Raw genomic sequence first — 25166 nt, forward strand, 5'->3', positions numbered from 1 at the left:
CTAAAGAAAGACATTATAAGGTTGTGGGACACATGTCCACAGGAGAAGCAAAGAATGTAATATAATAGAATAATGGAAGGATTGACATGTCAAAAGTAAACACAGTGGCATGTAAAAAGTTATGGGGATTAGTAAATAATCAGAGGAATGTTTTACAAGCACAATGATGAGCTATAAATATGGAGAAAGGAGCACATATGAGGTAATTTAATTCTCCACCATTAAGAGAAAAATACAAAAGAACTAAAAGTAATTTATTACTAAGGAGTTATTACAACTGAATTTCAATGACCCATTTTGATTTTTAGAAGGACATCAATAGCATAATTACTAATCTAAGAGTAATTGCAATTATTCCGATCAATCTTCAAAAGAACATTAGTCAGATATTAAAAAGACCTCACATCTAAATAAGTCTAAGTAGTAATCCACCTTGCAGCCACAGTGCTCCTGGGGTGACCTATTAGGCAAGCTTGTCTTGTACTGTTATTGACTTGAGCGTCGGAGTAGGTGCCCGAAAAAACATTCCGAACCCCGCTAACCCATTGTTGCTTTTTGTAGGAACAATCATCATCTTGAATGATCATTCTGCAATAACTTGGCAAAGGCATTAAGAACAAGGCCTCTACCAGCAATTAGGTTTCTTGATCAAACACTAATCAAGAGCTTCCATGGAATTGTTCTGCAAAACCAATACAGGAACAACTTTGATTCCAATGGCAGATGATAGCATAGAGAAAGACTCATGGAATTTCCATGGAGGATGGAAGAACATACCAGAAAACCCTACGAACTCCACTTCTCTGGTATCTTCTCCCTTTCTTCATCATTATTATCAATGAAAGAAATGAAGCATTTGGAATCAGTTACGAAAGCAATAAGGTTTCCGATTGCAACCGTATTCTTAAAGTCTCCGATCGCAACCGTATTCTTAAGGTCCCCGATCTCCATATTCTTGCTCTAAATTCTTATAATTTATGCTTAGATAATGGTGATTTGTCTTTGATTTTTGGTAACTAATTAATTAATCACCACTGGAAATGCCTAGAATTCACATTTCAACATATGAAATCGTTATTTGTCCAAGTGATATGGTTAAATCAAATAAAGGCAGAAAACTATGTTTTGGTGCCCTAAGGGTGAACTAAACTTCAACTTTAAATAATCAAACATTCTATTATTCTATTTTTTTTTATATAGACCTGGAAAATTTAATTGATGTCAAGCAAAGCCAAAGCTATAGTGCTGTGGGGAACAGAGATTTTTTAATTTTGAAAAAATTGACAAATTGTTTGAAAATCCGATATTTTTCTAACAATTTTTATATGTAAATAATTGACATATACTATACTACTGTAATTTAATATTTGGGGATCCTGTTACGCAAATGAAGGAGCGAGTTTGCACACTAACAATTGTAACTTGTTATATGGGTTATTGCAGTTGATTTTCCCTTTTCTTGAGGTTGTGAAAAGTGTAATGCTATATTCATTGTAGTTCTATACTTCTATGAGTACTTTGAGTAGAAGATTTTTTCTGGATTGCTTTTGTTTTTATCTTGTGCAATCTAACGATGATAGATGCATGTCATAGAGCAAGGAATTTGAAGTTTAGAGTGAGGGATGATACTGATGAAAATGGAGATGGGTTTAGTATCATGCCTTGTACCACCTTTACATAAAAGTGCCTCATCAAATTTTTAGACTGTTTTCCTCTATTTTATCTGTTTTTTGTGTCCTGTTATGCAGTTGTGACTTATAAGTGAATGTAAGGTGCAGGATCATGATTCATGGTTTAGAGAACGATGTTTCATTGAAAAACTTGGATAGGTGTGTCTCTTCATTTGCTTTGCTATTAAAATGATCTACATTCGATCAACTTGGGCCACAGGATTCAGATTTCAGAAGGGATTGACAAATGCTATTTAGTTGAAGAAAATATTGCTTCTGATAGGTATTTTAAGTCGATGGATTATTTACAGTATTTTTTATATTTGATTATTTGGATGGATTATTTTTATTTTATGAATATTATTTTTTATGTTTGCTGTACAACTGGTGGGCATCATCCCTGGACCAAGTTATTAAAGTATATGAGTAAAAACAATAGCGGGAAGGGGCAAAGTAGAGGAATTATAGGCAAGTAACTTGCAGTTTGCATGGTTTCTTATTGAAGCGTTCAACCCCATCTTAGAAAACGAAAGATGAGATTAACTTTTACTCATTTTAGACAGGGAATAAAGGGTTTTCTCCCTCTGATTTGTTGCAGCAGTGGCAGTTTATTTTAACAAGGTAAACAAAAGGACCACTTGCTTGGCCACTAATTTTGCTTCATTTGAGTAAAAAAGCTTCCATTTTATATTTCGAAATGATGCAAATTAATTGAAACATAATAACAAGCTGCAAGAGGGATTTTAGCAGTAATAATTGCAAATAAGTTAGTTGCTCCTATTAAGTATTTTAAACTCATTCATTGTATATGGGTGCTGATTACCCCTTGTAAACTTTGATTTGCCACACACAGAAGTACTAGCTAGAAACTATGGCTTTTAAAGAATATCGACCGCACATAGAAACAACATTTTAAAGGTTTTTAAAAATTATCGTGACTGCAGTATACTCTTTTATATACCTTTAAATTTGCTTATTAAAGTGATATTTTTCTCTTATTATATGTCACTTTTAATTAGATTTAAAGACATAGTAGAGTACTATTAACATAACTGTCACTGCATCCTAGAAGAAAACACACTTTTTGTATTCTTTTTTGGATCAAATTTTAGCCAAATACTTTGGTTGCTATCAAGTGAAGCTTTGGATATTATATGAAATGGGCGATGATGATGTCTTACAGATACGTACTAGGCATCAAAAGGGCACGCTTCCTTGCTGAAGCTCATCTCAGTTCACAGCCTTTTCTTTTACTGCAGAAATCTTGGTTTTTAGTTAGAGATGGAAACTGCTGATAACCATTCTGTCTCACCTACAAAAGGGTGACTACTTTCCTTTTTGAAAACCTACGATGTTGCCAATACCTGTAGAGATTTCCGACACCCATCAATTCTTACTACTCACTAAAGAGTGAATGGAGTACTCACTCTGTTGTACTTGTAGCATTCTGTTTGCTACTAAAAGTAATATAAAAAAAAAATCACTTATATTAGTAATTTAAAGAGGATTTGTTATAAAATTTTTTTGTTGTTTTATTTTTTTTTTTACATTTCTCTTAGTATAGGAAGTATTTTAAAAGGGAGAAAGTGTAGTACTATATTCTAATGACTCTCCATCAATTCTTTCTGCCTTACAAAAATATTATAAATAAGTGCAGTTAATAGACTAGAGGCTAGAGCACTAGAATTCTTATGCTTATCTTTGTGTAGACTGTAATCTGTAGATTGTTATGTTTAACTTTGTACAAATTCATTCACACTATTAAATCATTAAAATGTCATATGAATTTGAAATTGGAAAATTTAATAGAAGTATTAGTAAATTTAACTATCCTTCATCAACTCAAAATACATCAAATTACACTTAATTATTATAGTTATTATTTCGAGTAAGCTAAAGGTATCTTTTAACATTAATAGTAAGGGTGTATTTTGAGTGGATGAGGAATAATTCGGTATATTTTAGGCTATAAGTTTCATAATTGAGTGTTTTTTAAATTAATTGATTGATTGATAATTTGTGTATTTTGAGTGGATGAAGAATGATTTGTTTAAAAATATCAAATTTTCATTCGAAATAAATAAGTAGAAAGAGTAATGATAATCTCCCTCAAGTAGCCAAATAACTACAAATCCATATTAAGCTCAGCTGATTCTTAATGGTATTACTTGCTATACTTTGTCCATTTCAATTTTAGTTATTTTTTATTTTGGATCGTTTCACTCAGTTTATTTCATTTTTTTATTTGAAAATACCTCTATCTTATTTATAAATTTATCCACATATCTTAACTCTTTTGATTATCATTTGCACTATCCAATTTATCTCTTTATTGAACACCACATTCCCACAACTTTCTAATAAAAGTCTCATTTTGCATAATGATAAGTTTTTTGAAAGAAAAAAACAGAGAGGAATAGAAAGTGAGGTATTTTTAAAATTGTACATTTGTATTCTTAAAAAAAGAGATGAATAGAAAGTTTTACTCGGTTCAAAAGTTCAAAAGTTAAAAAAAAGAGTTAGAATGTAAAATAAAATTAAAAAAAAAAAGTTAAATTATACCGAAAATAAAAATAATGCAAAATGAGAAGAAATAATTAAAAATAAAAAACAATGCTAAATATAAAGAATGGGAGTGGGACGGAGTATGTTCTTAATTCCAGTTTTTAGAGCATCTTTATAAAGGTTATTCGAAGTTCTTGCCAGTATTTGGGTCTAATCCTCCTTTTGTGATTTATGAAATCAAAAAATGACGAAAGAATGCACATTTTGAGGTTATAATTATAGCCATGGCCCTTGAGCGAATGCGACCTTGGTTAGAGCAGCAAGAGCAGATACAGTAAAAGTAAAATGAAATTCCATTAAGCTGTGCAATGATTTTAGAGTGCATCAAAATCAAGACAAAATTTTGTTTACCTCTGAAAATATTCTAAATCACAATCATGATATTGTGTGTTATTCTTGCACTTCAGGTTTAGGGTCCTAATTATTTTTTATTAAACCAAAAACATAATCCTATGCGTTATTCAATTTTCATAATTTTCCGTTTTACACTTTTATTTCTATATTCTCACTTTTATCTTTAAATACTTTATTTTTTTCGTTTCTTTTCTAACATCTCATTTGCCTTTTTATTACTATTTATTAATTACTCTTAATTTGTATATTATTTTTAATTTATAAATTTAAACATAGTTTAATGAGATCTTGTTTAATTTATCTCAACATAAGGTGTATTAATATGTATATTTATAATTTTTAATTATGTACAATTACAGATATTAAAAATTAAATTAGTGCTTAGCAAACTTGCAAAAAGCAAATAGGACATTTCTAGAAACGTAGGATGTATTACTTTATCTCATTATACTTAAGTACTCAACTTCTTAGTATCCATGTCAAAATCAAATGAGGCAAAATGATAGCAGGAAGGAGTATTTATAAGACTATCTAGATAACCACTTATTCAGCAAAAAGACTAATACTCCCTCCATTTTCCTATTAATGTCTCATTTCATTGTGCATAATATCCAATATACTAATTCAATTTTTAATATCTCTAAACTCTAATTATTCATAATTAAAAATTATTAAAAGCTAATTTTAACCAAAATTTGCATTGAGACGAATAAAAAACATACTACTTGACTATATTTATCTTATAGTTTAAAAATAAAATACAAATTAAGATAGATAAATAGAAAGTAATGGAATATAAATGGGACACAGAGAAATGGAGCAAGTAATATTTAGACCTTTAGCATCCATTTACCATTGATAAGATATAGGAGTTGAAGATTTCTTTAGAAGATATAGGAGTTGAAGAGTTCAATTTTTGTTAATTTGTATGTAGCTGTAGACCTGTAGTAGCTAATAAATTTGCCCAATTTGCATGCTCCTCTTTCTTTAACTTATTTAATACAACTTAAAGAAAATTGTTACTTAAGTGCTAAAGAACTTAATTAACCTAATCTCACACTTGTATTAAGAAACTTGTTAGAAAGAAAATTATCATTTGGTTTAGTACAATCATTAACTTAAAAAATGTTTGATACATCTAGATTATATATATTTTTTTCATTTATTTTTGGTATTACGCCTATATTCTGTTATAACTTATATAGATTTTAATTATTATTTCAATCTTATGTAGCATTTAAATATGATTTTATAATGTAAAAAACTACAAATTTTACAGTATTAATGATCACTAGTTTATTATAAAAGTCAAAATGTAAATATAAGTAAAGAATAAAAAACTCTTCAACACAAAATAAACAGAGAAAATATACAAATTAATAATAATAAGGTGATCAACACTACTTAGCTAGTTGGCTTATTTGGTAAGAAATGATCATTGTCTGAAAGTTGTGAGTTTAATATTCAGTGTCTATGTGAGGGTCGTTTTTCTTAACGAATTATTTCAACCAAAAACTTAAAATTATGGTTAAGGCTCTAAGATATGTCATATACTCCAATACCCCTTTCGCACGAGAGCCTTTTAGGTTAACATTATGGATGAAACACAGACTCTTTTCATATATGGCACGAAATATTTGACTTGAATCAAGGGGTAATTGAGATTCGAACTTGTGATATTTTTGTCACTTTGACTACTAATACATGTCAAGGAACCAAATAAACTAAAATCTTAAGATTATAGTTTAGGTACCAAAAGATGTTATATATTCTAACAGTTTTAATTGAGTGATCTGTCACCCCGAAGGCATGCCTTGTTAGGTGACCAGAGTAAACCCTCGTCAGAAAGCTGTGAGTTCAATACTCCGTATCAATGTGAGGGCCGTATTAATTGAATGATTCGCTGACCCCATAGGCATGCCTTAGTTGGTGACTAGAGTGAACCCCACCCAAACTTTTTCTCATTATATAAAATGTGACACTCTTAAGTGCGAGTATAAAAAGGTAAGGAGACCTTTGTGTACTCAACTCACCAAGAAAACACTAGTGAGACTGTGTGAGATCAGCAAGTCCCCTGAAAAAATGGAGGATACTAACCCAATGTTAATAAGTGAAGAACCAAATTATAGCATCAGTAATAACAATAAGCTTCCTGAAAGTCCCAGATTACCCATGGAATTTCTCTCAAGATCATGGAGCTTACCAGCTCTTCAACTCTCAAAAGCTCTTTCTCAGTCTCTCCCTTCTTTAGCTCCCAAAACTGTTCATTCATGCACTACTCCCCCTATTCTTGAAGGAGAATCTGATGATCATAAAAAGATCATTTCTGGAAATTCTTTCTCTTTTGCTACTTCTGCAACTTCCCAGCTTATTCTTGAGCGTATCATGTCTCAATCTGTAAGTTCTCATGGGAATACTTATCAAGTTAAATTTTCATTCATAGCTTAAATCTTTCTGGATTCTCATTACTTTATTTCTGATCATAGTTCTGTCTTAAAATTCTGCTTGTAAGTGCTTTGTCTTGTGAGTGTGTCACTTATTGTTGATCCCAAACTCGAATAAAGGAGTAGGGTGAGCGGTAGGCTACTCGATAGAATTTAGTATCATTCATTAATCATGAATTAGCCGATTTCGATCTCTTGGGATTAAGACTTTTGACATTATTATATAGTTTTATCTTAAAATGTTTAATAAAATTTACGCTAAAAGTGATTTTTTTTGTGATTATCATCATAATTTTCTTTTTTCATGGGTCTAATTCATTTTTGGCCTACAATTGCAAAATAAATCAACTAACAATTTTTTTAACTCAATCTGTTGCAATGAGTTCATAGAATTTGTAATAAACTAAGTGACGGTAATAATTATTCTGTTTTAGTTTGATCTTTAATCAAGTTAATTAATTGAATTTAGAACTTCTCGTTTTAGTGATTAGAAAGATCAAAGTGGAATAGAGGGAGTATAATTTTTTTGTATATATTTGCAGGATGTGTCACCAATGACATCAGGAAGACCTTCTTGTAGTGAGCCACCAAATGGAATTGGAGGCCAAACCTTCTCTGTTTCATCTCTAACAGCTGAAATGTTTGACGGTCCAACTCCTACTGATCCTGTTTCACCTCCTCTAGACTTTGATAAGGTTTTTACTCCTCATTATTGCTCTTACTATTCTTTTTAACTTGTGTTTTTCTTTTGTCATGTTTTAACTTTTAAGTTACTCTTTGCTTTTGTACAACATTATTGTGATGTGAACTTTCTTTTTTTTTTTTTTTTTTGCCTTGAAATACACATTACTTAATTATGTCATTAACTTGTTTAAGTAGAAGCTAAAATCCATGCAACATTGTGTGGCCTTCTAAAACTAAATTACTACTCTAGTACTCCCTCATCTACTAAGAGATTGTCATATTTTTCTTTTTAATCTGTTTTTTTTTTTTTTACTTTGCTTCAATTTTCATTTATGAAAATGTTCCTATTATTTTCTTTTATTCTCATTGACATTTCAATTGTCTATTTATATTATTCACACAATTTAAATAGTCTCATTATTTCTTTATCTTTATGTCATATACAACTGTGATAATTTCTTATGGTAGCAAGTAGCATTTAGGTGTTTATGTTTATGATCTTAATTGAAGTTTCAATTTTCTATATATACACTACACATTACGTTTGTAGTATTAAATACTCAGTCTTGGACTTGAAAAAAGTATAGTTAACATAACTCAATTTATCTTATGTTATCTATTTATAATACAAATATTTATCTTATAAAAAAATTTGCATTTTTATAGATAACCAATGTATAAATTTAAGGCTTTAACGAGGATTAATTTATTGATCTAACACACAATAATAATTGACTGAAAGTACGATGTGGACCTATATAATTTAGCAAATTTTAAAAATCGGGATAAAATGATTTGGTTGAATTATGGCTTGTTGTAAATTTTAACTCGTTTTTTTGGCTATATGTTGAATCGGGTTAATTTTGAATCACGGATCTATGTTTTTATTGTAACTCATAACTTTTTATCGAATTTTCAAAATGAATTAAAAGTTAACAAATATAGCTATTAGTGTATAATTTTTTCCTACTCATTTTGCATCATTTTTTTCACCTAAATGATCCAAAATAAGTGCGATAATTGAGTAATAGTTATAATTATTACCCTAAAAAAAAATAATTTGGCTAAAATAACTTTTAGGATGGATCATTTTGTCAACATTTCCTCACTTGTGCATAGAGCTCACTAAATGTTAGAGAAAAGCAGTCTAAAGGTAGATCTTTACCATAGATAAGAGTAGTGGGCTTGTTTAACAATTAATATACTCCTACTTTAAGATGAGTCCAGAGAGGACAGCTTTGCCCTGCATACCAGATATGATATTGCTTTTTAGGTTGTCTTGTGAAGTAAGTAGAAGTATTCAATGGCCTATGATTGTGTTAATATACTTCTATTTGACACTTTATTAACAGTAAGCTTTGGGAGATCACTTTTGTATCTTTCACTACTATATTTTCCATATACATAAAGGTGTTAGCTAATTGGCCGTTTGATTGTTAGGTTAATTAATTGACTTTTTTAATTAGCTGGTGTCTGATAGTATTTATTATTTTTGGTTGTTAAGCTATTTTGTATAATATAGTTGTTAACGAAAATGTTTAGTGAAGTTAATTATTAATTGTTAGTTATTTATTAGAGCAAGTAAAATATGGTTTTAAGAACATTGGACATTGCTTGATCAACCACCACTATATTGTAGACAATTTGACACATTAATTCCATTCCCAAAGCTGATTCTTCGTTCAAAGTAATGCTCTAAATTTGCACTTTAGCCCAACTATAATTTTAATTTATTACATAACCGTCCATGTAGCATATATTCGGGGAGAAAAGTGAAACTTTTAGAAATGTACATGATTTAATGAGTCATTTTATTATGATGCATTATAATTCAAAACTAAAAAACTATAAATCATTAATACAATCGAAATAATAGACATTACCGTCCATAGAGGATAAATTTAGGTATTTTTTGAGAAAAGCGGAACCGGTAGAACCACTGATAATGGTTCTAATATTCAACCGCTGACATGCAATCAGCGTTTTTTTAGGACAATTTTAACTGCTAAGTTTTCAAGTTTGTTCCTTAATTTTTTTTTCCATTCAAACTGTGAGTAGTGAGTAGTAAGAAAAAGGAGTCTAAAAAGAAAAAAGAAAGGAGACATAGAAGGAAAAAAGGAAAAGCAAGAGAGAATTGAACTATTTTTCCCTGTTTGGCTCGTTTTATTTGTGGGGAAAAGAAATTCTCCCTTTATTGACTAATCCGTTTCTTTTCAATTTTTAGGAAGAAAAGAAAGAATAATAAGACAATTATGGTACCAAGCTGTGCCTTCTTCGATTTAAAAGTTCAAGCTTATCCAATCAGCTGCTTTTTGTTTGGTGGTGGGTGATTAATTTAGTGCCCTCTTCTTGAAAATGGAGAAAGCTTGTACACTAATCTCCAAACACCTAATAATAAAGATGGTTTTAACCATCATTAGAACCAAAACTAATTATGTCTATATTGATTATCCACTAATCTCAAAGCTTATACACTTGCCTGTCTTGCTACATGTAACGTCACTGTCATTTACCTATTCCAATATGGTCGCTCTCGTTGATTACAGAGCGCTTGAATAATTTGTCCAAAACAACAGAGGAAAAATAGTTTTCTTACGTATTTTAAAACAACCTAGAAAATTAGTTCTGACAGATTTTAGGGATATTATTTATGCAGATTATAATGTTTAGAAACATATAATCTTTTTTAATAAATATAATATGGAGTATTTCTTATGTTTCTTTAAATTTATTATTGAGAGTGAGATTTTTCCTCACAAAATATTATTTTCAGTAGTAAATATAAAGAGATAAAAGAGTATTTAATTATTGGCTCCCGGCTAGGTTAGTACAAGCAAAAACTTAATTTATAATTATTGCCTTTATGCATTCTTCTTTGTCCTTTCTTTGGAGAGGACGAGTATGATTTGTTCGCTATTTCTTTCGAATCTTGACTTTGTACGGAAATATTAGACTGATGACTATGACTATAGAGATGCTCTACAGCTCTAGCCTCTATCCTCTAGTACCCTTGTAGCATACTATACATTTTAGTATTTCTTTATGTTGGAGAAATTCAACCCACTTTTCTTGGAATAAAGAGAAGAAACTAAAGGATGATAAGAGGAAAAGAAACAAAGTAAAAGAGGAAAAGAAACAAAGTAAAAATAAAGAAGCATAATCCTTTATTTTATGGTGTATTTTTAGTTTTTACTCATCTTTCTTTTGCTTTCAAGACCCTTCGTCCCACGAGTTTTACTACATTTTTCTTTTTAGTATGGACTATGTCCTATGTTTTGATATATTTTTATTTTTGGCTATGATCCACATTATTTCTCATCTACACATTTAATTATCTTTTCATCTCATATACACATTTCTCGCATTTTACCCGTAAATCACACCTTTTTTTTTTTTTTTTACCCAATTTCTCCTTTTTTTAGTTTATCAGAGTTTTATACCTGTAGTAAAAGCCATGTGAGAGAGGGAGTATCAGTCCAAAGAGCTTTTACAAACCTCCTTTTCCAAAGTATGCTATACTCCATAGAAAAAACTAGTAATGTGTCTAGCATGTGCTGCTTTCTTCCCTCCCTGAAATTTCAAATGTGGGAACATATCTTCACCTTAGACACCTTATGCTGTCTCTAGTACTCTGTAGTTCCTGATATACTAAATATTTGACAGAATATAGCTTAAGATTTTGTTAGGTTGGTGTTTTGCTTAGAATTTGTTACTATTTATTACACAAGTACTATTAAGATAATGCGCAAGAGTTTTAGATCTCGTACAGCCCTTATTTAAAGTTCACTGTAATTTATTTTTCTTGTAGGCCGTGATCAAATGTTGTGGCCTTGGAAATGGATTCTAGGCCAGTCGAAGAACAGGATAGGCTAAAAATTGTGTGTCGGACTTTAAAATTTCTGTCTAAAGCTGATGCAAACAATCATCGGTCAATCCTACCATGTATCTTTCAACAAATATAGTGATATAGAGCTCATGCAAACAACCGTAAACACAAACACAAATCATTTTTCGGAAATTTTAGTTTCTAGAACTAAAAATGTCAATACTATTGGCTTCTGTTTCTGAGAAATATCACCCAAAAAATTGAAAATTTTGCTAACCTTGTTGGTGGTTTTCGTTATTTGCAGTATATAACCAGCATTAACGCACAACCCTTACTACCCCCCATACGCGTCGGTCCCACAAGTGGTGGAACAACACCCTGTGTCGGTGGTTCTGTTGGGAGCAAGACAGTAGGAAGGTGGCTAAAGGACAGACGAGAAAAGAAGAAAGAAGAGTTGCGAGTGCACAATGCGCAGCTCCATGCAGCTGTCTCTGTTGCTGCAGTGGCTGCAGCAGTGGCAGCAACAGCTGCTGCCACTGCTACTGCATCCAAGTCATCTGGAAAGGATGAACAGGCAGTGCACACCGACTTGGCAATGGCTTCAGCTGCCAGTTTGGTAGCTGCACAGTGTGTGGAAGCCGCTGAGGCAATGGGAGCCGAAAGAGAACACTTGGCCTCGGTTCTCAGCTCCGCCGTCAATGTTCAGTCTCATGGTGATATTATGACTGTCACCGCTGCTGCTGCAACAGGTTCGATTATTATTCTTCTCTTGTCTATGTAAATCATATAAGTGCATTCTTTTGATTGAACAGCAGCTTAGAAAGCTTATATTCATGTGCTGATGTGCATACCGACCTAAGTTAGATATTGTAATATTGCATTTGCAAGGTAGAATTCTTTTTATAGCTTATAGAAGTACAACATATCAATAACAAATTGGACTATTCTTTCATCATCAGCCTCAAGTATCCATGTTATATCCTCTATATGATAACCCAACGTGGGAAGCTAAACACTTCAAGCATGTCTCTGGAATGAGTCCTCGAATTCAAGTAACATAAATTAGATCAATACAGCCTTATAGTAAAAAAAATTTGCATAAACATATAGAGCATTTATACTAACCCTCCAATTACAGTTGTTCTCCAAGTTTCTAAGGTGTCACGCAGAAACATATTTTATAGCTTACATTGTTCTTAAGATTACATCGGAGAGCTCTTTACAAATCATTGCCTTCTAAGTCCTATCTGCATATGCAGCCTTAAGAGGAGCAGCGACACTGAAGGCAAGGACAATGAAAGAAGTATGTAATATAGCAGCTGTTCAACCTGTGGAAAGAACTATCAAAGGCGAGAATATACACAGTCCAAATGGTAGCTACAATGGCGAAACTAATCTTCATGGTCAAAACTTTCTTGGTATATGCAATGAAGAACTTCTAGCTAGGGGATCTGATCTTCTTAAACGCACTCGTACAGGTAATTGACGGCAGTTTCTTTCTCTGCCTAGCTTTAATCAAAAAAAAAATTTCAGTAATTCAGTCTCTCAGATAATTAATCTTATTGATTCTTATGACTTGCCCATCAATTCAGGTGATCTTCACTGGAAAATTGTCTCGGTTTACATCGATAAAATAGGCCAGGTTGAGTTCTTCCAGATTTCCCCAACATGTTCACTATCCTCTCCAGTTGCAAGTCTTTTTTGCTAATCATAATCTCATCTTAATGCAGGTGGTGCTCAAAATGAAGAGCAGACATATAGCAGGAACAATCACCAAGAAGAAAAAAAGTATCATCTATATCCTCTTGATAGAACCAAAGACTTATTTGTCTTTGGTTTCAGATTATAATGAAATTTAGTAAAATGACTCATTAAATTGATACTCATTTGTTATTTATGAGTAGTTGCGAATGACCTCTTTGTTATTACAAGGTATAAGGTTATATATATACACAACAATCCTATACTCTGCCTAGGTAGGAGCTACTTAATGGCATTAGAATAACGGAAAAATTATATATAGTCAAAATAAATTTGCGCCTACTGAGATATGTTTTTTTTTGGTAACAGAGGTCTTGATTGAAGTGTGCAAAGACTTGCCCGTATGGCCGGAGAGGCGGTTTATTGAAGTTGGAGGAGAGGAACGACGTTATTTTGGCCTAAAGACAGCCACGAATAGAGTAATAGAATTCGAGTGCAGGACACATAAGGAATATGAAATGTGGACTCAAGGTGTCTCTAAGCTTTTGTCCTCGGTCAATGAAAAGAAGAAACCTAGTGCATCTCCAAGAGCTAATGTGTATTGGAATTAGAAGATTGGAGCTCAAGTATAATAAGAGCTAATACAGATTTAGAGTGTAGTTGGTTGGTGTGAAATAGTGTTTAGAAACGGATTCATTTATCCGACACCATTACTGTGTGTTTGATTTGAAGAAGAAAGGGAATCCGTTTAGAGGCATAAACGAATACCACCATTTTGTTGCCGTGCCTCATCCAAACCCATCTTTAGCTTCCTTTGTTCTTTAGCATCAAACAAACTCTTGAATGCTCATCAAGAACACTATGTCACCACTCACCACTGCGTTGTTGTAAAGGTCTTTCTGCAACCATAAGTTGAGTTGATAAGGATAGTTTTTTGTTTCTTTTGATAAGTTGTTTACTTATTTCCTTGTTATTATAAGGTAAGGGTAATGTTGCCGCCTATTTGGAATCTTTTGAAATTCCTCCATTCAGAGATGGTATGTGGCATGTTAGTTTTTGATAAGTTGTTTATAAACTTGTAAGATTTCTTGATTATAAGAATGACGTATTGAATTTTGAGACGTTTTTAGTATTAAGCGATCGCTTAACCATTGTTCATCGAATTTTGAGATGTTTTTAGTATTAAGCGATCGCTTAACTATTGTTCATTGACTATATTGCATAATTACTATTGAATTTTTTATCTACTTTTCTATTTTAAAATATGTTGTATAACTTCAACATTTCTATTTAAGGAATGTAAACAAAGAAATTATACATATATTTGTAGATAGGGATGACAATTGGTCGAATATAGATAGAGTTTAAGTGGACCTGAATCCAGATTCACTTTTAAAAGGAGGATCCATATCTATATTTGAATCCGTAGGTCTGTTTTTCAGGATCCAGATTTGGATCCAGATCCAGCCTATACTAAAATTTTGAAAATGACTTATCCTTTTTATGGAGGAGCTATACTAAAATTTTGTTGAACAAAATTGGGTCAACTTGATATCTTTCTGCAGCTTACTGTCACCTTACAATTCATTCCTAAACATAACCTAAAACATGGCTTCCTCACATTTATATACAAAACTTTCTTTTAGGAATACAATACATCAAATTTAAACGCTTCGTAAATGAATAATATGACAAATCAAGTAAATGAAAGAAATGAGCAAATAAGATGAAAAAAATATACAAGTTTATCCGAGAGATTTCTTTTACATTTTGCTCATCACAACGCCTTTTATCACTCGTACTAAAAGTAGAAAAGCAGTACAAATCGAACTACATACTCGCAAATTACTTTACAATTTATGGGTTTGACTAAAAGAAACAATTGTGAATGTTTTTGTGTACATTCGCCTAACTGTCGGCAGCTCTGAACACTGTTAGCAGAGAAAGAAAGAGGTTGATAATGTCGAGGTACAATGACACAGCAGCCCAGATGTACTGATCGTAAGTGTATCGTTTAATCAGGTTATCCGTGTCATAAACGATGTAGCCACAAAAAATGATGGATCCTATACAGCCGTAGATCATTACACCGATTTTGCCCAATGGAAAGAATATCTGCAAGTTAAAGATTGACAATTGAACAACATATCTTTGGAAACAAAGATTAGCTCAGCTCAGCAGAACTAGTAAAGATATCATACCTGAATCAAAGCGAAGATGATCAGCACAAACAAGGCACCGAACAAGAACGGTCCAAGGAAATTGAAGTCGTGACCTCTCTTTGCAGCCCAGAATGTGTAGAGAGTGAGACTTACAACCACACAGCCGTCAATATCACAGCCTCTAAAATAACTTTACCTGTATCGGAAAAATGACATTTTATATGTTTCCAATTCGAATGCAGCTTTTATCTTGCAATCACATGCAAATATAAGCTTCCATACAGCAACCGCACAATATGTCCATCCAAACACCTCACATTAAAGCCAACAAAAGTTGCCACAGAATAAACAACCAAACAAGATATCTTGAAGCGAAAATATTTTATACCAACTGCAAAAGTAACAAAACCGACAAGCAACAAAAAGTCCATTTGATGCTTAACTTAACTCTGCATCTCATGAAAACCTCATATCCGTCATAAGACGATAGACAGTAGTCCAGATCCAATAAAAGTATAAAACTAACTGTTCTTTGCTATAACCAAACTAGCTTGCATACAATCTCAAAAATTTTAACATCAAAATAATTAGGATTCAAAGTTAAAATCTTCATTACTATGCTACTACTTTACTGGCTTCAGCATTCACTATTTTTATATCAGGCAGTCGACAATGCGTGTGATTTCTATGGTCTAACTTTTTGTTTACAACAAACTTTCTTTCATGCAACAATCGGTACTTCTTTCTTAATTAGAAATCTTATTCGTCAAGTTAACTTCCAAAAAGTACTACACTTTAGATTACAAAACCAGAACTTACAATCAACAAGCTACTGTTTATCTGGCTTTAGCATATCACTGCTTTCGTGGCTCTGGTATTCATTAATCTGTCTCTTAATTATTGGCATTTTCCAGCTCAGTCTCACCTAATTCGTTGATCAAGCTAATACTTGAGCTTTAACATCCTCTTAAAACTCCGTACTTTTGTATCATTCTCTATATTTTTTTTTTGTATTATTTTTTAGTTTAATTGTTTTTATTGATTTTGCATAATTTTCGTTTTGGAAATTATCTTATTATTTATTTTAATCTCGTTCATAGTTCACAAATATATACTCTCTTTTTATGTTAACTAATTATATTACCTACTTATTTTTTTAACCCAATTTTTTTTTTCTACTAATTTTCATCTATTTTACAACTTTGTGTAAAATAAGAGGGACACATAAAATATTTTTCTATATAACATCTTCATTTTGTACATGAATTGAGCTAGTATAGTTTTATATCCTCCAAACACGTATCAAATAAATATAATAGTCCAAAGGAGAATGGAGACACTTTGGTAAACTTTATAAATTTAGTGTTTTGGTTTCCTTATTGCTTTACATTTTATCTTTTTTACTAACACTAATTGTCTATTTCATTTTTCATACCTTCAAATTATTATTTAATCACGATTTTTACATATTTATCGCATTTGCTTATTCTCATCTTCAATTATAACCTGAATTGTTCGAATTAAAGAGGTATAATTGAAAAAAATATATATTCAAATCAAAAATACTTGTAATGGAAATTCAATTCTTGTTATATCTCATCCTAATCCTCCTCTCAATCCATTCTATGTTATAAAAAATTTCTTACGTTGTTTTATCCATCCAAGATAAGTTTTGTTTAATATAATCCAACTTAAAGTGATTCGTGTACCAATATGCGATATCCAACGTGTATGCTGCTCAGTTTCCTCTGTTAGAGTATTTTAATATGGAGTTTTGTGACTTTTAAGATGAACGTGATTTATTACGTCTTTGTCCTTATTTTATTTTATTTTTCTTTTTCTTTTTAATCGGTCTTTTTCTTTTACCGCAATTTACTTTTTTATGAAGATATTCTTATTATTTTCTTTTATATATATCAAATTTTCAAAAATATCAATCATAAATTTAAATAGTCTTATTATTTCTTATTCTTAGTTTATGAAAGCAAACACTAATATTTATAGCACTTGTACAATAATAACAATATACACGTCGGATTACTCTGCAGATATTCATGACAGTACAACATAGATTTTATAACAATGATTTTTATATTCTTTCATCTATAATCTATAAAACTTCTAGATTTTCTCTCCTCAGGTTATTGGACTCACTCAACTTTAAAGACCATTTTCTCAATCTAGGTTTATGTGGAGTTGACATAGGACTAATTTTATTAGTGGATTTGTTTTATATCAAATTTAAATAATTGTGAGCTGAGATTAATATCATGTTTAGGGTATATTATTGGGCTATTGTATAATTAGCCTATAATATAGAATTTATTCTTGTATATATTTAACCTAATTGTCAATAATAAAATCAAGAGAAACAATTTTCTCAACATGATATCAGGCCAAAACTAATTTCTACCCTATTTGAGAAATTATGTTGTTTTTGAAGCCAATGTTTTTATGAAGAAATTTATACTGCCAGTGTCCGACGTTCTATACTAACACAAAAAAAAATTTTTAGTAGGTATCGCACCGTGCATCTTGGTCATAGGGTTAGGGGAAGGAGAAAGGGAGGGAAAAGGGTGTGAGATGCACGTGGTAAGGACCGAACATAAGACTCTTCACAATCAAACTGGAGAAGTAAACCAACTCATCTAACTCATGATCCTTCTAAGATTATGTAAATTGGATATCACTCGGTATCCATATACTTAGATTCAAATTTTACTATGTTAATGAAAAAATATGCATTGTATTCACCATCAAAAAATGCCAAAACCAATTTGATATGACATAAAACGTCATGCTCAACCTAAAAACACCAAAAAGAACAATTCAAGTTGTCTCAAAATACAGACTCAAAAGGTGGCTTAGCGATATTTATTTTCATTTAGATTTAAAAGTTTTCGTCGACAAATATATATTCAACATAATAATAGTCATTATAAAATACGAATTCAACAATGATCTTTAAATAAGCAACTTTAACGGATAGTCGACGAACATTTCTCAGTTTTCTTACGTTTTTTATAGATGTGCCAATGTAAAATCTTAAAGCTATAAACTACCATATAAAATTCTGTCAAAATCTTAAAGTTATCTTACAAAATTTTCTAGAATAATAAAAACAATCAGATAAACCAATCAAAATCTAATAGTAGAAATCCATAAACCACAAAAATAAAATGTTCGATAAGCATAAAATCATAATCTGAAGAGTATTTCCTCAGCTTAAAGGAAATCATAACTAAAAATAATCAATGCAATTGTGAATTGACCCATAACCATCCAACGGAGACAATTTTGAAGCTCAGCTTTCATTAGCATTTGTCTCTCATTGCAAGTGGACTTCTATATTTTTTTATTCTTCCTCTTTTTCTTCTTTATTATATTTTTTTTCTTTTTCAAGTTCCCTTTATTGGAGGTAATCTAACCAAAACTTATGTTTTCAATAAAAATAGCAATTACTAGAACTTTGTATTATTGTATATAGTGTTTTTTTAAGGTCTTTAGTTGAGTTTCGATTATAATACTTTGAAGTTAGACCTAAACTAGATAGTTTTTAGTTTAATTTTGAATATAATTAATTAATATGTTAACTTTTTTATTTTATTTATTTTAGAGTCAACTAAAACAGAGGTGAATTTTAGATATTAGTATAATGTCGATTGAACACTTACTTTTGCAATATTTATTGAACCAAAACGACTATCATCTCTTCGTGTTAATAACTCGGGTTATAATATTAACAAATTCGAGCCAAATAAGATCAAACAACTATAACCCTTGTGTCATGTAATGCAAGAGGGTACCTAGTAGATATGTTCCGATTTTATGACTAAATCTAATTTTAATATGAATTTAACTTATATAACAACTAATATGAACGCAAAACTTAATTTTAAACTGACTTCAAAAGCAATTTTAAATCGGCACTGGAATCATTATATATATAGACGTAGACCTACATACTTCTAAGCTACAAGTGGGACATATTCTCCAATTTCAACCAATTAAAATGCTCAAATTGATTTTCCATTTCTTTTTTCCTTTTTCCAATATTTGGATAATCAAAACCCACTCCTCTGGTATGGTCATCCAATATTTTTTTTGATATCCTTCCTTTTTTTCTCCACAATTTCCAGAAGTTTCCAAGGCTCACCATCCAACATCTAGCCAAGTAAATAAAATTATATAAAAAGACACCTACACAAATCCATAAATAAAAAATTACATTAAGGATCCTTCTTTCATCCCTTCTAATATCTAGAACATTCTACTCAAAAAATATTTAATTCTATTGACAAGTTCTATTTAAGGGTCCAAATGTCACTTCCTCAGTCCTCCTCATCCTAATTAGTCACCAATTCTTCCCTAACACATCAACATAACTGCCAAAACCTACCTTACTACATTGAAACAGAAGAAAAACAGAGCATGTCATATTGTCCTCTAAGTAAATTAGTCTTAATTTAATTTCTTGTATTCCTTTTTGGTAACACTTTTTCCAGATTTTTTCTAGTCTCTTCAATTATTTATGCAATCCAAAGCTTCTTTCTTTTTTCTTAATCTTCTCTCATTTCTTCCCCCCTTCTCTATAATTCAGAATTTGAACTTTTTCAATTAAAATCAATCAAAATCTCATCTGAGTTTGTTCCAAATTTCTTTAATTGAATAAGTTTGATCAAATTCTCAACTGGGTTTATGTAAAATTTGATTATATTTCAATAAATTTCATCAAATTCTTATCTGGGTTTAGTCCATTTTCTTTCATTTCTTCTTCTATTACCTTTTGTTCATCCCCTATTTTTCATTATCCAAGATTTGAAAAAATCAATCAAACTCTCATCTTTCATCAAATTCTCATCTGGGTTTAGTCCAATTTCACTTACATTGTCACTAAATCATTGATCAAATTGAGTTGTGTCTTTGATCAATCAGCAAAAACTAAACATACCACTACAAATTTATAAATTTTAAGTAAATTTCTTCAATCATGAACCCTTTTTATCAAGTAAAAGAAGAGCACCCGGGTGAAGATTTAATCAATTTTCCTACACCTCAGCCAAGAGAAGGATTACATGAAGTGGGTCCACCTCCATTTTTAACCAAAACATATGAAATGGTTGATGATCCAAGTACTGATAATATAGTCTCATGGAACAGAGGAGGTCATAGCTTTGTAGTTTGGGATCCTCATGCTTTTGCTTCATCTTTACTTCCAAGGAATTTCAAGCACAATAATTTCTCTAGCTTTGTAAGGCAACTAAATACTTATGTAAGTACATAATTCTTCTTTTCCCTAATTTTTTTCTAGATATTAACTAAATTTCCTAATTCAGTCACTTAATTACATATTCTAAGCTTAATTAGAAAGTTCATAAGTTGGTTGATTTTAATTGATTATTTTGAATAATTTAACAAAACTAAGGACACAATCTATTCATAAATAGAAAGGTCAAAAGTTTGTTAATTTTAATTGGTCATTTTTGATTCATTAAAGTAAAATTAAGGACAAAATATTGACAATTTTCTAATTTATATTGCTACCAAAGTCACCTATATCTAGAAGACACCTGTCTCTCTTCTTTTGGATTTGATGCTATTTGGTTTATGTGCTGGAGTGTGTTTCTGGTTAGAAAAAGATTTGTTTAGTGTTTTTTAGTGAGATGTGTTGGCAACTTGTCATTAACTTTTAGTAAATGGTTGTCGAATTTATTTAATTCAACTTTCCTTTCTTGATCATGTGAAATTTACTTAATGATTCTTTTGGGCTTTGTCTTATTATCTTGTTTAATTTAGCTAAATGTACTTTGGAGTAATTAAAATAAATTAATTCCATATGTGGGTCCTTAATTTTCATTACAATATTGCAATTTGCCTCAAAAGTGGTTACTAATAATTTAACTACACTATTGCTTCCTTTTCTTAATGAAAAATGATGTTTGAAATTTTGGATTTGAATTGGTATACCACTAATAATGATGTTGAGTTGGTATTCAAATTTAATATCAATAATTTAAGTTATTAATTTTATAGTGTATTGCCCTTTATTTTCATATTCACTTCAATAATTTTAAATTTTTATCTTTTATTTTTTAATTTACTCATCACTTTATATTTTATTTGACTATTAATATGTTAGGATTAGTAGATACTATTTTAGTGAGCTATTCTGACTTTATAAAGAGCAATCACTAATACTATTACCAACCAAATGTTTTTTTTTTTTATTTATTTTGTAGGGTTTTAGAAAGATTGATCCAGATAGATGGGAATTTGCTAATGAAGGGTTTATGAAAGGGCAAAAGCAACTTCTAAAGAGCATAAGGAGAAGGAAGCATTTATCAAATTCTTGTTCTTCTCAACAAGGAGTTATAGAGCCTTGTGTAGAATTAGGAAGATTTGGTCTTGATGGTGAAGTTGATAGATTAAAGAGAGATAAGCAAGTATTAATGATGGAATTAGTGAAGTTAAGACAACATCAACAAAACACAAGAGCTTACTTACAAGCTATGGAACAAAGATTACAAGCAACAGAGATGAAGCAACAACAAATGATGAATTTCTTAGCAAGAGCAATGCAAAACCCTTCTTTTTTACAACAATTAGTCCAACAAAAAGAGAGGAGAAAAGAATTAGAAGAAGCCTTAACCAAGAAGAGAAGAAGGCCTATTGATCAAGGCCAAAAGAGTAACTTATTAAGAGGGGAATCAAGTAATGAGAATGTTGTAGGAATGGGGCATGTTAAGGTTGAGCCTATAGACTTTGTGGATTCTTATAGCTATGATCATCATCATACTCATGGAGGGTTTTCTGAGCTCGAGGCATTAGCACTCGAAATGCAAGGGTTCGGTAAGGTTGGGAACGAGCAAGGGGAGGTCCAAGATGGAAGTTTAGACCAATTTGATGGGGATGATAAAGAACTTGATGAAGAGTTTTGGGAGGAGTTGTTGAATGAAAGGTTTAAGGCCTTAAATGATCATGGCAACTGCGAAAATGTAGAAGATGTTAATGTTCTAGCAGATAGATTGGGTTACTTAGGTTCAGGTTCGGGTTCGGGTTCAGGTTCAAGCCCCAATTAGAAAGAAGACCCTAATTGGATTCACTTCATCTCTATGGTACAAAGTTATCTTTACCCTGATCAGTACGATAAAATATATAATATATTTTGGGGTTTATTTAACTCCAAATCGACTATAATGTTTTTAACCATTAGTTCAAGCTGATGGTTACGACTCTGCGATATGTTATATACTCTTATACACTCTATCACGTGTAAGCTTGAATGATTTGTTTAATATGTTTGTTGTTATATGCACAGGAGAGGGAAGAAAGTCGAGCCACCTTACTTGTTTAAAAGGGAGATTTAAATCTACTTTCAAAGTCTTTCAATTCCTTGTTTTTCCAAAAAAATTGATTTGTTGTAGTCTTTTTGTGTTGTGGAATGTCTGCTCTCATATATATTTATTACGTATTGTAGGAATACAGGCATTGTTCAGATTTCAGAATAAAGAAGTTAAAATGAAGTTTCTTTGCACAAATTTTGTGTAAAGGTCTCTACTTTCTTCAATTAATTTCCTTAACTAATCAAATATATATATATATATATATATATATATATATATATATATATATATATATATATATATATATATAAAATAGTGTTAGTGTATAATTATATGTATATATATTCTATAAGAAATTTATAAGTAATATGGTTTTGGTTTATCACAATGTAGATTGGTTGATTCAAGTTCAAATCGAAAAGCGTTTGCTGCTACATGTCATCAAGATTGAGAACATTGAAGTTTAATTATTGGTTTGAAGACTTTCTATATTGTATTTTCGTCCCTTTTATTTTGCTATAAGGATCTGAATTAAATTTTTTAATAAAGAGTTGAAATATAAAATTAAAAAATTCAAAGGATGAAAAAACTAAAATAAAATTAAGAGAGAAAACGTATTAGTATGAAAGATAGTGAGCACTATTTAAATTAGAATTGTGACAATATAAAAAGAATTACTTAAAATGATAAGTGTAGCAAAATAAAGGAATCGAAGGGATAATCGAAATTCTAATTTGAAGTTTTATTTTGCTTTTGGACGGAGTTCTTGGCAAGCAATTATCCTTGAATTCTTGACAAGTAATTATCATGAATAATTCTTAATTATGCAAAATATATTTACATTTTTTTGTGTTTTTTTATAAAACATATTTGATCAAGAGTTTTGGCAATGTTAATTTAGAAGTTATAGGCTATTTATAGTTAAAAAGGACATTAGTTGTAAGTAGTAGTATAATTTGTTATGAATGGTATGTGTGACTTGAGTGCACAATTGAAGTGTGTATTCATGTGTGTGACTCTTGATTTGTGGAATCCAAAAGGGTGTAATTATGTGGAGAGTATTCATGGGAATTATTGGTGTTAATGAAGATTAATGAAGAAGAAGAAATGACTTGTTTTTGGTAGCTCGATCAGAATTCTGACAGAAGAAGCAGAATGGTCGCTTGACTACTCGCTCAACCGAGCGAGCCTTATTGATCGGTCGAGCGGTCAGACAGAATGATCCAGAATGCAGCTGATGCTCGCTCGACCGAGCGAGCTCTCTGTTTCGGTCGAGCGGATCCTCTGATGTGTATGGAATGCTGTTTTTCGACCTTTCAAGTTCTTGGAGTTATTTCATATTATTCATTACTCTATATTAATACTATATTCAAGTGAGCTATTGACATTCGTGTACCTAGTACTATATATAGAGCTCTCATACTCACACATCAAACACATCAAACACAACCCCTAAGCCAAACACAGCATTTTGTTTTTATCTCTTACTCATTTGTAATTCTTCATTTAGAAGTGTTGTTTATACTCTTTTGATATAATATAAACAGAAACTACACACCACAGAGTACGTAGCCATCATTGGGTGAACCTCCTTAAATCCTTGTGTCTCTTTTGCTTTGTTTGCATTGTCAAACATTGTTTTGTTCATTGTTGTTTGTATTGTTCTTAACATCGTAACGGTTTTGGCAAGCGATTTCATAATTAATATTAATTTCAGATAAAAAATACTTATCTAATTTCACATTTAAACTTTAGAGAAGATCGAGTTTTATCTCAGTTACAACATGTATCAGTTTTCTCGACTAAGGGTCTTGAGTCTTGACTTTGATTCTTACCTAATTCTCTATTTTCCTTAGCCTATCTCTGTAATTCAAAAGAAAACTTCTAACGTTAAAAGATAGAGAAATTCAAAAGTAAGGTTTAAATGAATTTTTTTATTTCATTTCTAATGGTTTATGTATATCTAAAATCCAAGACTTTTTTTTTATTAAATAAAATAAAATTTTAAAAGCCTCACATTTATTTTTTTAAAAATTATGTGGTGCAAGCAAATATACAAGGCATCATAGTAGCTCTCAAAAGGAAAGAGGAACACCAAAAAGCATGTTTGAATTTCTTGAGGTTGTTGTATAGGGTTGAAGTATGACTGTACTACTCCGTACTCTTTGAATCGTATCAAAGAGGAATTGGTATATTTTTAAGAATGGTAATAAATAAGGAGGACAAATGAATTGTGTGGATGAAATTAAAAGAGAGTTAAAATGTATGGATGAGATTAAAAATTAGTAGTAGACCATTGTTCAAAAATAAAAATAATAGCAAATTAAGTGGAACAAACCAAAATAAAAAATAATGCAAATTCAAACATTGTAAAATTAGGACTTTGGACTTGGTCTCTAAGTACTACCTATATTAAT

General features: G+C 30.9%; 3 protein-coding genes across 8 annotated transcripts; 2 read left to right on the top strand and 1 right to left on the bottom strand.

Moving 5' to 3' along the window:
- Window positions 1-493: 493 nt before the first annotated feature.
- LOC130800243 (VAN3-binding protein-like) lies at window positions 494-14365 on the top strand. Of its 5 annotated transcripts, none has more exons than XM_057663697.1 (8): window positions 494-2142; window positions 2234-2291; window positions 7576-7728; window positions 11848-12292; window positions 12803-13021; window positions 13136-13185; window positions 13274-13331; window positions 13614-14365. In XM_057663697.1, the coding sequence occupies exons 3-8, from the start codon at window positions 7588-7590 to the stop codon at window positions 13853-13855; spliced, it is 1155 nt and encodes a 384-aa protein (XP_057519680.1). In that variant the 5' UTR covers window positions 494-2142; window positions 2234-2291; window positions 7576-7587; the 3' UTR covers window positions 13856-14365. The 5 variants fall into 5 exon arrangements, with proteins under 5 accessions (XP_057519680.1, XP_057519681.1, XP_057519679.1 ...); XM_057663698.1 differs by having other exon boundaries at window positions 494-936; window positions 1779-2291; XM_057663696.1 differs by having other exon boundaries at window positions 494-2291.
- Window positions 14366-15081: 716 nt separating this feature from the next.
- Window positions 15082-15837, bottom strand: LOC130800121 (protein LIFEGUARD 2). The gene is given in 4 exon segments (XM_057663476.1): window positions 15082-15359; window positions 15446-15564; window positions 15567-15602; window positions 15717-15837. Coding segments are annotated over 4 exon segments (483 nt in total). The 3' UTR covers window positions 15082-15152.
- Window positions 15838-19500: 3663 nt separating this feature from the next.
- On the top strand, window positions 19501-24346 carry LOC130800244 (heat stress transcription factor A-2c-like). 2 transcript variants are annotated; one of them, XM_057663701.1, is made up of 5 exons: window positions 19501-20678; window positions 21646-22521; window positions 22725-22956; window positions 23143-23222; window positions 23790-24346. In XM_057663701.1, the coding sequence occupies exons 1-2, from the start codon at window positions 20397-20399 to the stop codon at window positions 22483-22485; spliced, it is 1122 nt and encodes a 373-aa protein (XP_057519684.1). In that variant the 5' UTR covers window positions 19501-20396; the 3' UTR covers window positions 22486-22521; window positions 22725-22956; window positions 23143-23222; window positions 23790-24346. The 2 variants fall into 2 exon arrangements, with proteins under 2 accessions (XP_057519684.1, XP_057519683.1); XM_057663700.1 differs by having other exon boundaries at window positions 23143-24346.
- The last annotated feature ends 820 nt before the right edge of the window (window positions 24347-25166 follow it).

This window comes from Amaranthus tricolor, chromosome 14, assembly GCF_026212465.1.
Source record: "Amaranthus tricolor cultivar Red isolate AtriRed21 chromosome 14, ASM2621246v1, whole genome shotgun sequence".
Classification (NCBI taxonomy): Eukaryota; Viridiplantae; Streptophyta; class Magnoliopsida; order Caryophyllales; family Amaranthaceae; genus Amaranthus; species Amaranthus tricolor.